Source organism: Saccostrea cucullata, unplaced genomic scaffold (genome assembly GCF_032062105.1).
Source record: "Saccostrea cucullata isolate Sc308-1 unplaced genomic scaffold, CSIRO_AGI_Scuc_v1 ctg4838, whole genome shotgun sequence".
In the NCBI taxonomy this organism is placed as follows: Eukaryota; Metazoa; Mollusca; class Bivalvia; order Ostreida; family Ostreidae; genus Saccostrea; species Saccostrea cuccullata.
In genome coordinates this window covers 1-17,274 of record NW_026930797.1, presented here as the reverse complement: position 1 = coordinate 17,274, position 17,274 = coordinate 1, and the positions used below count along the sequence as shown (strand labels likewise).

Here is a 17,274-nt window from a genome sequence, read left to right as displayed (position 1 = left end):
TACGATCCATTCATACATGCTACTAGCAATGCATGTAGATGGCAATTGTCTAAATATACGGAGTATACATCTGTTTTGTATTCAGAATTGAATATTAGGTCATTATGGATGGAATGCCTTAAGTTTAAATGTGAGAAATTAAGGGGGAAAACTTAATTCAGTCTAGTCACGATTTATTATGTATTTTTGTGGTAAAAATGTCTCCAAAGGCACGCTTTATGTTGCCGCAGACTTAAGGGGACGATAATTCGATTCTGGAAGGGGAGGACTGTCAATATTTTTCGAGTCAAATTTTGATTTCATGACAGTCGAGGGCAGATTAGTCTTGTGTGTGCGTGTGTTGTGTGTAAGGGGTGGGTGGATAAATAGCACTGTTGATGATAATCTTCCTATATGTAAAGTTATAGTGCATGTGACATTAAGCAATACTCCTATTATGACGTCCTAATTATGAATTCTTACTTGTTTTCTTCTTCTTAACTGAAAAATGGTTTGAGAGCTAAAGAAAGGGAAAACACCCAAACTCCAACACTCTTATTTTGTGGGGTTGGATAAGTAGCACTGGTCAAAGACAAATCATTACCTTTTTCGAGGACAGATTATTTATTTACAGAATCTGCCCACCTTTTCAGAATCAAATCGTCGTCCGTTAATGTAAATTAAACCAGAATCTGTCATCAAATCACAAGACAAAATTAGAAATTTGGGGAAACGCATCCGTAATTAACAGATCCTGATTCAATTATCAAGGGGTGCCGATATTCAATATAGGTTATTTTTCATAGTGGTATTAAACAAAGGAGTCCAGGAATTTGTCCGTAAGAGACAGTTGTGCCGTTTGTGCACCATTCGCTTTCGCTAAATATTACATTGACGCCATTTTCTGTCACAGAATGGTGACAACTCATCACTTGGAAGCTTGGGGGACCAACCATCTTTAACCAGATGGTATATTCCTGGTTTGTTTTAACTGAGCACTGGTTATCAAAGATTATTTGGAATTCTCTCTCTGTGTTGGTAACAGATTGCTCCGAGAAGAATGCTACTGTTTCATTGTCACTGTTAATTATTTTGGCTTCAATTGTGTAGGTAGATGGATTATAATCAAGACTTCCAAGCAAAATTAATCCACGAATGTGCAAAGATTTATTGACTTTAAACTTCAATGCGTCTATATCACCATTTAAATTACATGACACTTTATGAGGTGTACCTCTGTAAATAGAGATGACCTTTTTCCTAGGATTAGTTAAGAAAGGCATAACATCTCCAGCATGTATCCCTACAATGAATTTGGAGATTTGATCTTTTTCTTGGGTTGTCAAAATGTTGTCCCAAGCTACCTCCTTCCAAAACGTTTCTAAAGACATTAAAGGGAATCCAATTTGATACAAAAGATCTCCCATCATGCTGCGAATATTTTCAGAATTATTCACATCCTTCCCATCTTTTTCGCAGTTTTTATGTGACCACAATCTTAAGGACTTGTAGAGAAATTCCTCATTTACAGGCAACGTATCTAATTTCAAAAGTGACATTAAACATTCTCTACTCAGACTGAGAAAGCCATGTGACTTCAAAAATGTTTTAGCAGTAGCCTCGGACTGCACTATAAAGTCAATACATCTGGTGAGTAAATCATTTAAATTAAACAGCTTTGCATTCTCCATAATGGCGCAGACCGACTCCTCATTAATGTGGTTTTTCAGGTAAGAATTACAGGCTTCTTTTAGGTCCGTTACACCATACTTCTCTGAAGCATACAGAGTCCCAGTGACACTTTCCTCATTTATGTTTGTTTCCTCGTAATAAAGGAACCTACAACGGAAAAGTTAAGGAGAGACAAATGTATGGAAGTCAACTTTATTCCGATGAATTTTTACTTCTTTTCCAAGTCAGAAATAGAATTTTATTTGCTACAAAATCTCTAATGTATTCAAGAAGTACTGCTTCACATAGATATTTTTTCTATGCCGATTTTATATATTCAAGTGTAAGTTATTTAATTGGAAAAATATGAATATTTCAAAAGTGCATTAGGTTCATAGTTTTTATACAGAACCCGAGAGTGATTATAGAACTGACTGATTCTAGATTTCAAAATATACAGGACATACTTGTACTTCTTATCAGAAATATTGATTTCGAGTGAAAACTAAATATCAATAATTACTAGACCCTACATGTATTTCTTTTTTAAATTTCTATTGAAAAAGGTGGATATACACATTTTCGATTCGAACCTGCGATGTAATTTAAAGATTTAACAGTATTTCTCCTTATTCTTGTTCAAGAGCAAACTTTCAAATCACCAAGCCATCCGTGAGAAAAGTTCTAGCAATGAATAAGTTTCAAGCTACTTTATATAATTTAACCAAATTATTTATTTAATTTTACCTCAAAAGATTTTGAAACACTTCATGTTCAATATCGGGCACAGCGATGTTAAATGAAGTACCCGAGAGACTTCCGAACATCATGGCATAAAATACGGAACTCCTACTGCCCAAAACATATCTGTGTGCTTTTACTTCTTTTTCCTCCTGTCCCACCTTGAATGTAACATCAAACTGAATTTGGTTCGTTAACATGTACTTATTACATTCGAGAACTTTTCTTCCAGCTTGCCAGTTCATATCCTCCTGATCCATTTTCAATAACTTGAATCTCAATCTATAAATCAACAACGAAATGAATACATTGAAGTCTTATTGAAGGTTAGATTACAGTTCGTTAATTCAGGACTTTCAGATACGTTAAGGCTTCTCAAAGTTTAATTTAAAAATGCGTTCAAACCATATTTGGTGTTAATGTATAATATGCATGCCGCATTTGAATTTGAATCCAATAGTTTTTGAAACCCCTTACTCCAAGACTCTTAAGAAAATGCTCTATAACCGTTTCCCCACGCGGGAGACTTATACCAATATTGTTAAATAATTAAAGATGTCAGGTTTGATCTTCTTAGAACTAGACACATTATAATTCTTTTTTTTATTGAAACTTTTCACAAACGGTATCACAATAAACATTCATCACATTCAATTACCTAGTTTTACCCCTACTTTATCTATTAAATTTTACAAAGATGTAAATGAAAAATGGATGAAAATTAGTCGTATGGAAAATATGTATCCACTCACCGGGGAGATGAAACATCACAAAACAACATAGAAATAATTTTATAGCACTTTCACATGGGAATGGGTTTCCATACAATTCGATGTCGATTTGATACACGGACACATTAATATTATCATCTGCATTTGTAATATGAAATTCTGATATTTTCATCTTTGCCATTAACCTTTGCAATCATTGGATTTCATTGAGACTGAGTGTACATGTACGATTTATGTCTTGCTAATATTAGTTGAACACGCGTACGACCCTGCGAAAATGAAAGTAAATGCATGTTTCTAATCAAACTGTGCAAATCTTTATAGTTCTATTTTTGCTCTTTAAATGCTGGAAAGTAAACTTGCAATGTATTATTGATACATATAGCACGCTGTAAAATGAAGCAAAATTTATAAAAAAAAATTCAAAGAATACAGTACCACAAACAGGTTTAAAGTGTCTTATATATAGTGAACAAAAATAGTAATTTTAAAAGAATAGAACTATTTCTGATGGAAATATGTACTAGAATTAAAGTGATGAGTTAGCCATTTGTTTTCAATACAGCACATATTTGGAGAGAATGCTTTCGAATAATCCTAAACATTACTGAAGAATTTAATTCTTGATTGAAATTATATTTATGAAAGTGTTGTTTTTTCAGTATGCACCTATATCAAACAATTTTTTTTTCCTTAAAGGTATGTGATAAGGATTTTGAAAATAAAATTAATGCAAAATCGTAACTTTTCCAAATTTGAAAACAATTAATGTTTGCATTTTTGTATCCGGCGGTAACCTTTTAAACGACTGTGCACTTACATGAATTTCATCTGTGCAAAATGGGGCCAAATGAGGTAATAATAATAATAATAATGTAATATAATGCTGTGGCCATTGTTGAGCTTTAAGAACACCCTTTAAAGAAAGGGGAGCACATCAATTACACCGGTAAAAATTCTGGAAATTTGTCGCTTCAATTCTAAATTCAATGTAAATACATGTTATGTACAAAATGACTAAAATGCATTAAACCCTAGTGAGTAGTAAGCTGATGCCTCTCGAAGCCCCAAAACGCTACACAACCAATAAATAGTATTTTTGTGTGTGTCACGGGTGGGGTCCGATTTAACTAAAACCTTTTTGGACAGATGGGTTTATAGTAAGCTCCCAAACTATATTTGCAACAACTGATAATCTCTGAAAAGTGATTGGCCACCACCCTATCCTCATTCCCGACACTACAGCTTAACACACTTTTTAAACTCACATGGTTTTTCGCACAAATTAAGATAATTTAAACAATAAAATGCTGTCTTTGTTTGTTATTACTGGAATTAACGGTCGCAGCTGTTGCAGAAAAAATACATAACCCGCGTAAGCGTGTTATGTAAATTTTTTCTGCAATAGCTGCGACCGTTAATTCCAGTAATAACAAACAAAAAAAAGACATTTTATTGTTTATATTAATATCTGTTTAGATAATCATTTAAAGTAGGATTAAAAAGATTAATTATTGTATTAATGATGCGAACGTCTTTATACGTTTCATTGATGGAACAGCCACTGATCAAGAAATATGTACAGGCAACATGCCAAATGTAGTTCATGCAGTGATTAACGCAATGGGTTTTCTTAAGAAATAAAGAAGAAAATATTCAGTGGATGTAAATATATTGTTATAATGCAAAAATCGTGTAATGTGACAACAAAATATATGTAAGAAATGATTTATAACTTAATTTTGATCATATCCCATTACTTTAATCATAATTCACACATAATTATTGGTAGGATTTTTATATGCTCTTGGTTGATATCTTATGAGAATTTCCAAAAGGTTTTTTCATTGTTTCTCGTCAAATGCAACCGTCTTTGTTCCCGACCATTTTAATGCATACTTTTACCTTGCCTTAATACAGAAACAGTGCAGTTCATGTTATTTCTGTATTTTCTAAACATTAATATGACACTAAGGCGCAAGATGATAGAAGCATTTCCCATCTGTTCGACTCCTTTCCGTGTTAAATGATGGCATTTTTTCAGTTCGACTTCCTGAAATCTATAGCATCATGAAAGATACCTTCCATCGGAAAATTTCAGACTTTCAGACCATAAATGTAAATGAAGTTTCTTTTCGATATTTACAATTTACGTTGTTGAAAGATAAACAATACTTTATTATCCTATCCTTTTGCATGATTTCTTTATGCAGTTTTTTTTTCATTTTTCGGCGCTGAATTTCGACAAAACCAAGACAAGTATAAAAAATGTGCAAAGTACCTCGAAAAGTACTCATTTTTAAGAAGTAAATTTGAACATTTCAACCACATAGTATCAAAGAAAGATCCATTGATTACGGAGGCTCATTACATCACTTTTTGATGACGTACTACACAAAAAAATAAACCTCCATTGTGTCCTCTGGGGACGAATTGTACAGGTACCTCTATAATATGACCCTCACTTTTAAAACGCTTTAAAAATAGATGAAACATGCGTTGTTGTAAACAGTGAAAACAAAGTAACGGATTCATTATGCGTAAACCAAGAAGAATTGCTTTTAAGCAGAAACAAAAGAAAACAACAGTCAAATCTTCGCCAAACAAGTAATGTCAATTTCATAGCCATGCATGCAGTGAGCTCTGTCAATCATTGACATGTCTGTATGGAGTAAATTCGAGTTAAAATCTACAATCTCTATTTACTGTGTTGGTGTTAATTCATATATTTGCTTTATTGATTTAAATGTATACTCTGGCAATTTAAAGCTTTTTTCTGAATTTTAGATATAATGTCAAACGTTCCATAGTGTTTTGAGTCTTCGCTAATTAGGAAAGATAACTCTTGAAAGTGGACTTTTTATACCAAATATTTTTTTAATTGGATTTTTCATTTCGTTTAAACTTTCTTCATTCAATTTGACACATGTAATTCATTGAAATACATTCCTTATCTCTTCAAAACACATTTTCTTAATGTTTTATGCAAAGATTAAAAAGATAATGATATTAATTGATATCTAGGAGAAAATTATATTTTCTAATAAAATTATTATTAGGTATTATGAGGTATTTTCACTGTGTGTACTTGTCTTAAGAAGATGCCCATCATTTGACACTGAAATCCTGTTAATAATAAACTTGAAATAAAACATTTCACTAAAATTAGACAAAAGCTAAAAAATTCTATAAAAAATATTTATGATATCAAGACCACCATCTGGATATTTGACATCTACATTATAAGTGGTGCTGTATTGAAATCTAAAATAAACTGTGCCACCTTAATTTTTAAAAACCTATGACAGAATCATACACATTTAACATCATACAATTTATGAACAAACCTTTTAGAGCACTGGCTTTTTAAACTTAAGAAACTGATTTTAAAGAATGTGCACCTGTAAAATGAAACCATTTAATACTATATGGTTATGTCTTGTACTGAAACTCGATACTTTTAAGCTTTATTGCAAGAACATCTGACTTTAATTTGTGCGAAAATCCATGTGAGTTTAAAAAATGCGTTGAGCTGTATGTATTTGAAACCAAAATATGTTAAACTAATCAAATTAGAAGTCAAATGTTACTAGATTTGAAATGGCCTTTATATAACAAGATCAATTAAATATGCTGATATTTAATATAATTGTGTAATTATAACGGTATTGAAAAGAGAAATCCAGGAATTTGTCCTCTAGATTCATTCGTGCCATTAGTACACAGATCACTTGTCTTAAAAGTAACTTGAACGTCATCTTCAGTCACCATGGAATGACAATTCTTCATCCGGTAGCTTTTAGATCCAAACATCCTTAACCAAATTGTATAATCCTGGTTTGCTTCAACTAAACAGTGCTCATCAAAGCTAACTTGAAATTCTTTGCCACTGCTGGTAACCGGTTGTTCTAGAAACCAACATACAGTTTTATTATCACTATTTATTATTTTGACTTCTACTGTGTAGGTGTACAAATCCTTTTCACAACTACCAAGCAGAATCAAGCCGCGCATGTACAAAGTTTTGTTAACTCTGAATATGAGTGCATCTATTCTACCATAAAACCTCCAGAAGGGATGATAATCTGTGCCTCTATAAATAGTGATATCCTTTGTCCTATGACGTGTTGGGAAAATCAGTGCATTTTCAACAGGTATACCGGCAATAAATTTTGATATTTGATCTTTTTCTTGGTCTGTTAGAATGTTGTCCCCAGCTATCTTCAGGAATGTTCCCAATGACATGAGAGGGAATCTAACATGATGTAAAAGATCTCCCATCATGCTTCGAATATTTTCCGTATTATTCAAATCACTCCCTTTCTTATCACAGTTTCGAAGTGACCACAACTTTAAGGATTTGTAGAGAAATTCCTCATTGACAGGCAGATTATCTAATTTGGTTAGTGACGCTAAACACTCTCTATTTAGCTCAGAAAAATTCGGTGATTCAAACACTGATTTAGTAGTAGCCTCTGACTGTACTATAAAGTTAATACATTTGGTGAACAAGTCATTTAAACTAAACAGTTTTGCATTTTCCATAATGGTACAGACAGACTCCTCACTGATGTGGTTTTTCAGGTAAGAATTACAATATTCTTTTAGGTCAGCCACACCATACTTCTCTGAAGCATACAGAATCCCTAAAACATTTTCCTCCTTTACAGTTATCTCCTCATAATAAAGGAACCTACAATTCACAAAAAAAAAGTATGTAAATCATCTCTATGACATCCATGCCATTTGTATTTTTAAACACTTCTCCAAATGCATATTCATTCGACATATACCACACATGTAATTACGACAGAAAAGTTGTACTTTTTAATTACAGTCAAAGTTTCCTTTCAAGGACACCACGGAGGGAGTGCAATCCGAAAAAAAAAGATAATTCATGTAATCTTTTTTTGACTTTCAAAGAGTAGGCAATTTGAATAAGTTTATTTCATTTTAAATAATTATTCAATAACAATTAAGGATATTCGGAAGGCATATATATGTATATTATAAACTGCTCGTAAAATGTCCACAATGTCAGAAAAAAATTGTTTGCATGAATATTTATGTAAACTTACCTCAACAGTTCTTGGAAAATATCAGATTCAATATCAGGAACAATGATGTCAGTAGAATTACCCGAGAGACTTCCAAACAGCATGGCATAAAATACGGAACTCCTACTGCCCAAAACATATCTGTGTGCTTTTACTTCTTTTTCCTCCTGTCCAACCTTGAATAAAACATCGCACTGGATTTGGTTGGTCAACATGTGTTTGTTACATTCAAGAACTTTCTTTCCAACTTGCCAGTTGTTACTGGATTGATCTATTTCCGACATCTTGGATCATCATCTGAGTGGAGTTATCTGTAATTGACTTTTAACAGTTAAATATAATTTATTACTTCAGCCTGTAGAAATTAGTGGGGTAAATGTTCCTTGCACCTTGTTATATACCATCAATTCTCTCTCTTTTATTTGAAAAGAATGTTAGTACAGCTTCGGGAACTGTTATTAAACCTTTGCACATAGTTACATGATACGTTGGAGACGTGCATTTACTTAAGCAACTTATTCTAGGAAAGTCTAATAAAAAATGAATGATTTTCATTTCTAGGCAAGCATACATTTCAAGTCTTCATCGTATATAATACCTCTTGAATTCTGAGGCTTTTTATTTATTTATTTATTTTAATTTATTGAAAGTTCCTTTTGAACGTGTCCTCTCTTTCTATAGCAGAAAACCACCTTAATTAAATCATAATACAAAGAGAACTGATCAAATTAAATGATTATAAATTAATATTGTATTGTGCAATTTTTAGGTAATATCATATTACACAATTTTTTTTAAATGTGTAGACGTATAATACAATAATCATTAAACAACTAAATTTTCTCGCTAGTAATATTCAGATATATCCAAATAAAGAATTTAACCCCTGTGTTGAAAAATAAAAAAAAAACTTTTGATAGAATGGTAAAGTGGGATATATCATTTAATTATACTTTGGTATATATTATATAGTAATTAAATAATTCAATAGCTTGGGGTGATACATGTAACTGAAAATAAAAATGAACAAAAATTAAAACTATAATATGGTTTTCAAGAATTTAAATGTACTATTAGTAGGTCTGTCTATTCTATATGTTGGACAAATGAACTCCATATCAAGATTAAAATATTAAACAATAAACAGTGTACGTCTAGTATATCGAATATTAAGTGTTTGTTAAAATGTATGAATTTCTAATGGACTAATTATTTTTAAGTCGTTATTTTATTTAAAGATAATTATATTCGTAAAACCTCACGACATACGTCCAATAAAATAACGCTTATATACATGTAGGTATTTTTCTTTAATATAGGTAAGTAATGATACACTGCGTGTCCCTCTGAGTAGGCCTCTTTAACAAATCATGACTTTTTACACCATTACTTATTTGGTTTTAAGCGAATAACAGTTCGGGGAAAGCTATTGCCAGATATTTTCTACGTATATGGAAAATATTAAAGTAATATGAAGAAAGGAGACCAGAGAGAAGATAATAATAAATATATATGTATATATTACCACTGATATCCAATATGAAGGGCTCTTCATGTGTTGCTATTCTTTAACAAATATGGAGAAGTTTAAATACGTATATCAACAATGGAATCGGGTCGAGGTCTAATCCGTTATTTTGAACCAGTTTAAATATAATGAAATAATTGAGTAAAGGGGGAAATTGGGACCGGGTAATTTAATTCGATTGAGTCCAATAGATGAAGTGACTATACAATCTTTTTTTTGTTAAATATGGATTTTTTTTTCATAATTACTGTATTGAAAAATGAAAAGGTCAAAGTTTCAAGAAGACAGGCACTAACTGATGGTGTCAAATTAATATAAGAGTATAAGAAGGAAAGTACGATAAATAAATGTTAACTTAAAGGCTGAAGATAGCACACAGTGATCATTCTGGAAAAAAATAAATGAATGATAAAAAAAAGTGAGAGCATTGGACACAAAACATTGACTCGAAAAATTCCAGAGGTAGAATCAAATGCCTAGAGGGAGTGGGCAAAATTGAATTCATTAAAAAATGGAAAAGAATGCCAGACATGCTTATAGTATTATAAGAAAATCAATTTTAACGCGAAAAGATTATTTAATTCTAAAGCCAAATTTCCGAATCATTTTAATCTAGAGTATGATAGAAAACATACTGAAAAGGCTTAAATTTGTGACTCGTTTTAGAACATATTAGCTCACTTAAAATACATACAAGAAATAAGAGAAAAAATCAAAAACTCCATCTAAAACAACTTAGACATGTTTAAAGTAGAAATTGGCCTACTACAAATGCAGGGAAACACAATGCAGACAAATGCAAATCAGTTGATCCTGAAATTTATCTGCATATAAAATAACGTTCTGAAAACAGTGATGAAATTATGGTCTTGTGAATACTTAAAAGAAGGTATCCATTGAAATATGTTCAAAGTCAGAAAATATATGCTTATCTTTAAAAGCAGATTTTCTGACACATTGAATGGTATTTTTTATGTCACCTAAGTAAACTCAGGTGTTTTCGTCCGTCGTCGCTATCCATTTTCGTCCGTCGTCGTGCGTTGTGCGTCGTGCGTTAACATTTGAACATTTTCAGCTTCTTCTCTGCAACCACTCAACCAATTTCCACCAAATTTGCAATAAAGGATCTATCGGTTAAGGGGAACTAAAATTGTGAATGTCATGGTCCCTGTCCCCCCTGGGGTCTATGGGGTGGGGGCCAAAACAACTAAAATTAATGCAATCTTTAAAAATCTTCTTTACTCCTGGATATCAGGCAGTCGAAATGTTTGCATGATTGTAATCAGCATTGATTCCTCTTCCAAAATTGTGAAATTCATGGCCCTGTTGTCAGGGGGTTCCAGTGCTAGGGTGGGGCTAAGTAGATTATATAGTGATTTCTTTGAAAACCTTCTCCTTTGCTCTTGGGCAATAAATAAACTAAATAAGTACATAGTTATGTTGAATAAGGCTGCCTCTTTCAAATTTGTGAATTGATGGCCCCAGGGACAAGGGTTCTTAGGTGCTAGGGCGGGGCTATATAGATTATATTGTGAAAATGCATTATTTCTTTGAAAATCTTCTTTGCTCCTGGGTATTTAAGAATTAAATCAAATTCGTAATTATGTTGAATAAGACTGCCTCTTCCGAAATTATTGAATTTCATGGCCCCTGGGTCAGGGGTTCTAGTGTTAGGGCGAGGCTCTATTAATTATGTAGTGAAAATGCATAAATTCTTTGAAAATCTTCTCTGCTCCTGGGTATTAAACAAACTAACCAAGTACATAGTTATGTTGAATAAGAGTGTCTCTTCCAAAATTGTGAATTTCATGGCCCAAGGGTCATGGGTTCTGGTGTTAGGGCGGGGCTCTATTGTATAGTGAAAATACATTAATTTCTTTAAAAATCTTCTTCTTTGCTCCAGGGTATTACATAAGCTAGCTAAGACTGCTCCTGGATATTAAACCAATGAACTATGTACATAGTTATGATGCACCCATTCTCAATATAAGGGCTCAAATAATGTCGCCTCATTTTCATTTAGAAGAAATACCACTGATGTAATTTTAAATCAACATTATAAATAGTCATATAACAATGAATAAGAATTCATATAATTATCGATCTGAAAAAGTATTTAAGGAGTTCCAAATTCAAATATAGTAGCCTATTTGAAATGCACGTTATTGTCGCCGATGCAAATATTATGCCTAATCCCCTCTATGTAATATATAGTTTTGATTCTCAAGTAAAAATTTTCTGATAAAATCAACCTTGTATCATATATATTTCTTTTCATAACAATAAATACATTTTCTTTGTGATAATAAATAATTTTTATTGTGCAATGTCCCTGTCGCTTAATTCTATTTCAACCACATTACAAGCAAACACAAAGATTATACTGATAGTTTTGTTCTCCTTTATTTATTGATGGGCTAAATTTGAAATTTCAAAGGATTAATTACTCCTATTTAGATAATGTAACATGAAATTGGACAATTTGAGCAACTTTTATAAATATGTTTACGGAATGAAAGACATTTTCAATCGTAGAGATAAGAAAGAAATGTACGTTACCTATATTCTTCCATTAAGAATAGATATTAAGTAGAAAATATGAGACGACTCTGAATAAGCAACCCCTTGTATCCTGTAAACTGGCAAAGACGTTTTGCTTAACACAATTAAAAATTATTTTTTACATGAAAAGTGATCATTTGAAATATACGTGACTGAAATGTACGTTACCATGAAATTCGAATTAAGTGAATCTCGCACGAATTTTCATGTATTCTCATACTTTCACACACTCGAATGTGTACACAAAGGAAAGTTTCAAAGGTTGGAGGTCGGCTCAATCCCAAAATTAATGAAAAGAAACGTTTCTGCTGAGGAAAAAAATATATTAAGGTCAATTATATGTAATTTATAATTTTGATACCTGGTATATATTTCTGAGTACGAAACCTGTATGATGCATTTCTTATGATATGCAAGTTCAAATAGAATCAATATATTGCGTGTCTAATGTACGCTTGTGGAAGGGAATTGATTTTTATATTTGAAATGTACGTTACGTATGGTAACGTACATTTTGCGTATTTCTAACTGACATTTTTTTTATTTAGTCAATGAATTTCGTTTACACGAGCGAAACAAAATTATCGTTACAATCCATTTGACAACTGATCACATAAATCCATCTAAATGCACCCCCAATCCTCGTAAATGTGGTAGACTGTTACCACATGCTAGAAAATTTATTTCTAAGTGTCTTAAATTCATCTTTAGCAACCTTTTTGCAGTTTGTTTACTTTTAATATGCGACTTTTCGTCAATATTAATTTAATTCTTGTTGATAATTTAAAACAAGGTATGCGTAGGCTTATAATTGGTAAAAAACAAAACAAAAAAAGAAAAAAGAAAGAAAGAAAAGAAACAAAAACAAATAAACCCAGAACACAAGACGGTCAAGTACATTTCAAATACTGAAAGGCAAACAATACTCAGTTTTGTTTGAATCATTGCATTTTGGGTTATATTTTCCAGATCTGCTGAAAAGCACGTACATGTATGTTTGTGTTTTGACAAACGATGTTGCAACATACTAAATGAAATTGTTAACAAAACCGTCGATGGATATATTCGAAATAGATTTATGTTAAGTTTCAATGGCCAAACACGAGCATTTGTTAGATCATAGCAAAATACGTCTGACTTTTATTATTTTTTTTTTTGTCTGTACCCTTGCACACAGGTAGAAGTAACTAATCTACGACCGGTGTCAATTTCAGCGAAACAGCACAAAAGAATGGTAATGAACTGAGGTGGAGGGGACACCCCAATAATATGTGAAATGAACGTTACCGAAGTGACATGTAGTTGATGACAAATAACCTCGTTTGTTACATTATGATTTCTTACATTACTGCGTTAAAACGCTTCATTGAAATGATTTTTATGTCAATAATTGCTTTTTTTTTTCATTATTTTCTTATTACTAATTTACATATTATTACAAGCTTGAAATGTATGTTACCTACTCACATTCTGAGGCAATCGTGTCTTTATAGTGGTGATTGTGACATATAACACAATGTGATCACATAGAGAATCGTTTTTGGAATAAACTGAAACAAAACGATGAACTTTTAGATGAATTTTAAGCTTTTTATTAAACAGAAATATATCTTGAAATGTACGTTATATTTACGTAGTTTTCTAAATCGGCATGGATATATGTTTAAAAAAACAGTAACTACAAAATAGAATTTTACTACATGTACATGTTAAGTTCCAGTATCTATAGAAAATGAAAAGATTCCAAACTGATCGCTCTAAACAAAACAGAGAGAAGAATTTAAAGCATATATCTAAAAAAAATGTTTTTATACATCTGGATCAAAAAGTAACCTTTGTTTTTTGAAAGGAAAAATCAAACGCACGTTCGTATGCCGAGAAAATATGTTGCTGACAGAGTTGGTAGGATGTGCTGGTGTTAAGATGAGATATTCCAATTGTGATTTTAATGACTACATTTTTTTTGACATATCTTTTTGGACATTGAAGAAAGAGTGACGTACATTTCAAGCTACATTTCTGAATAAAATCACCCTCTACTTTACCGTCTTGTCATTATTCCATGTATTAAAATTTGATGAAAAAAATCTGGAAACAAAATCTTCAGATACTTTCTTTCAAAGGTAATTGTTAGAAAAAATGTTATCTTGAACTTCATTTTTAAAAAAATCAGAGAGGCATTTGTGCCCTTATATTGAGAATTGGTGATGATGAAAGATGCCTCATTCAGATTTGTGAATTCCAGGGCCCCAGGGTCAGGGGTTTTGGTGTTAGAGGCGGGGTTCTAATGATTATATAGTGGAAATGCATGGATTCTTTGAAAACCTTTTCCTTTGCTCCTGGGTATCATGCCAATTTTCTAAGTACACATTAATGATGATGAAAGGTGCCTCTTCCAAAATGGTTAATTTCAGGGCCACAGGGTCAGGGTACTTGGGGTGGGGTGGGGGTTACATAGTCTGAAAATAAATTAATGCTTCGAAGTCTGCTTCTTAGCATTAATCAATCATTTATGGTGAAATGAAATTTATGATAAAATTTCCAGAATTTTGAAATATATGCCCCCAGGGTCAGTAGTTCCTTGGGTTGGGTGCACAACTGGTTATAAAGTGGAAATGCATTTTCTCATTGTTAATCTGATCTACCTCTGGGTATTAAGTAACCAAAGAAAGCATGCTATATTTAGTGTGTAGTTATGATAAACAAAGGTGCCTCTTTCAAAATTGTGAATTTCACGGCCTTTGGTTTTAAAACATGAATCAAATTCAATTATAGGAAAGTTGTTACATGATACATAGATGCCCTATAAGGCCCGTGGGCCTCTTGTTTAAATATTCTAATGAATATGCACGAAAAACCTGGGTAAGGCGATGATACAAAAATCTCGAGTTAATAAAAATTTGATAAGAATTGACATGATCATTACATATATATACATAAATTCAAATAATAAACCATGCTGCAAAAAGTTCTTTTTTTCCCTTTGAAGAACATCGGCCTAAAACTACTACGAATTACAAAACTAGCAAAAGTTTAAATTTTAAACAAGCAAAATTTTACTGGAAATGAAAAAAGAAAAATCCTGATCATGAAAGAGGAGTCCAATGCACCCAGCAGCATTCAACACAATCTAGATGAATTAAATGATGAAACTGAACGGTCTTTGTAATAGAGGGCCGAAAACATAAAACTGGATTACAACTGGAATGCAGACCTCTTTATGAATATTTTTTACAAACTTTTATGCCATTCAATACTGAAATATGAAACACTGCAAGAAAAAAAATGAGTATCGATCTAAAATAGATTAGTTTAATGGAGGGGTAAAATTCATTATTCATTAATTTCTTAAAACAAAAAGACAGACTATAAACAGACTGTGTACTAATGCCTTGACGTAAGTTGACAAAGTAGAACATATGCAAAAACATATTTCTTAGATTCATGTTGTTTTTAATGTACAGGGTTATTTCTGGATTCCTTTTAATTGCTTTCAGAAAACTAAATAACGTTAGCAGTGTACAATGGTATTTTTTCTGTCCCTTATATTGCAATAGCATTTCACACGAAAATATTATAAAAATGTAATAATATTTCATCTCGAAGTCATTGAAACTTCAAATTTCTGGACGGCTTTGATCGATGAAAAGCAAAAACCTCACTAGTATTGTCAGCCTGTGTTCAGTTTTGATTATAGAATTTAACAAATTGAGTACAAATGTAAAATGTAAACTGTTTTCGTAAATACGGTACGGGCTTTATTAATGTTAATGTTTACGATTCACAGAGTGTGTTCAATTGTTAAAGTCGGCACACACCACTAAGCACAGACTGACAATATACCGTGAGTGGGTTGATTTTGCTTTCGAAGATTTCTAATCTGAATCTTCTGGATTATAGATTTAATATACATGTAATTTATTAATGCACAACAATTACTCCTTACTTCGCGACTCTAGAGAAGATGATCTAACCACTGCGCCACGCAGGCGACTAATCAAAATTCTTAGTCTACCTACTTTCATTCTTTGGTACTTGAGACCATATTAACTTCTTCAAATTTTCTGCGCACGCAGTAGGAAGGAAGAAGGAAAGCAGTTTTTTTTTCATTTTGGGCTAACACAAATTCCCTTTAATTTACTTATATTTTCTCCATAAAAGTAGATTCTTTTTGGTTCTGAAACCTGTAATTTTCTGAAGCATAATACCTTCATGAATTGAACAAAAAGACGTGTAATGCAAAAATACTAGTTTGCTAATTTTCCCGTTTGCAGCACTGTATACGTTTCGATTTAAGTTTCTGTTATAATTTTCTTATATATACATTACCGATTCACATAATATAATTATGACTAACAAATGAAATAAGAATAATCATTTGTAACCCGACACTCGTTCTCTCCGTGCTTTGAACTTATCGATACAATGTTTTATATAAGACACCACCAATTCGTATCCTTCATTAATTTAAAAAGAAGAAAGAAAGGACTGCAGGTCTCATAGTGATCTACTTCTGTGAACAACTCGACTGTAAGTAAAAGTTTTGATGCTATCAAAATATAATTAAATTTCCGTTTCTTAAAGGATATAGAATTGGTCACATAATTGTGAAAGTACTAGTATCCATTTCGTACGCATTTAAATAGATGTAAAAATACCGGTATATTATTAATTACTGTAAACAATGTATTTGACGGATAAAATTAAATTGATTGTTTGATTGATAGTGCGTTCTTTTACGTATTATGCGAGAAATTAGGACCAGAATAATGTAGTCAATATATACCGGGGAGGGGTTTCAAACTCCGACCTTTACTCGGGATTTAGGGCCATTGATGAGCGAGGGATATTTTTTATGACAACGCCTTCCGTAACATTGAGCTTCAGATGTCAAGGTATCATTCGAAGGATCCACCACGGAACAGTTGCTACATTTTTATCGAAGGCCGAGGTTCTTATCCATGACCTTCCGATCAGGGAAAGAGCGCTCTACCAACTGAGTTAC

General features: G+C 32.1%; 2 protein-coding genes across 2 annotated transcripts; both read right to left on the bottom strand.

Moving 5' to 3' along the window:
- Nucleotides 1–555: 555 nt before the first annotated feature.
- Nucleotides 556–2,829, bottom strand: LOC134230121 (BTB/POZ domain-containing protein 2-like). Its single transcript, XM_062711900.1, has 2 exons — nucleotides 2,398–2,829; nucleotides 556–1,818 (listed from the first exon to the last, which is right to left on the bottom strand). Exons 1-2 carry the CDS (start codon nucleotides 2,649–2,651, stop codon nucleotides 780–782), a joined length of 1,293 nt encoding a protein of 430 aa, XP_062567884.1. The 5' UTR covers nucleotides 2,652–2,829; the 3' UTR covers nucleotides 556–779.
- Nucleotides 2,830–6,779: 3,950 nt separating this feature from the next.
- Nucleotides 6,780–8,463, bottom strand: LOC134230124 (BTB/POZ domain-containing protein 6-like). Its single transcript, XM_062711901.1, has 2 exons — nucleotides 8,201–8,463; nucleotides 6,780–7,815 (listed from the first exon to the last, which is right to left on the bottom strand). Exons 1-2 carry the CDS (start codon nucleotides 8,461–8,463, stop codon nucleotides 6,780–6,782), a joined length of 1,299 nt encoding a protein of 432 aa, XP_062567885.1.
- Nucleotides 8,464–17,274: the final 8,811 nt, after the last annotated feature.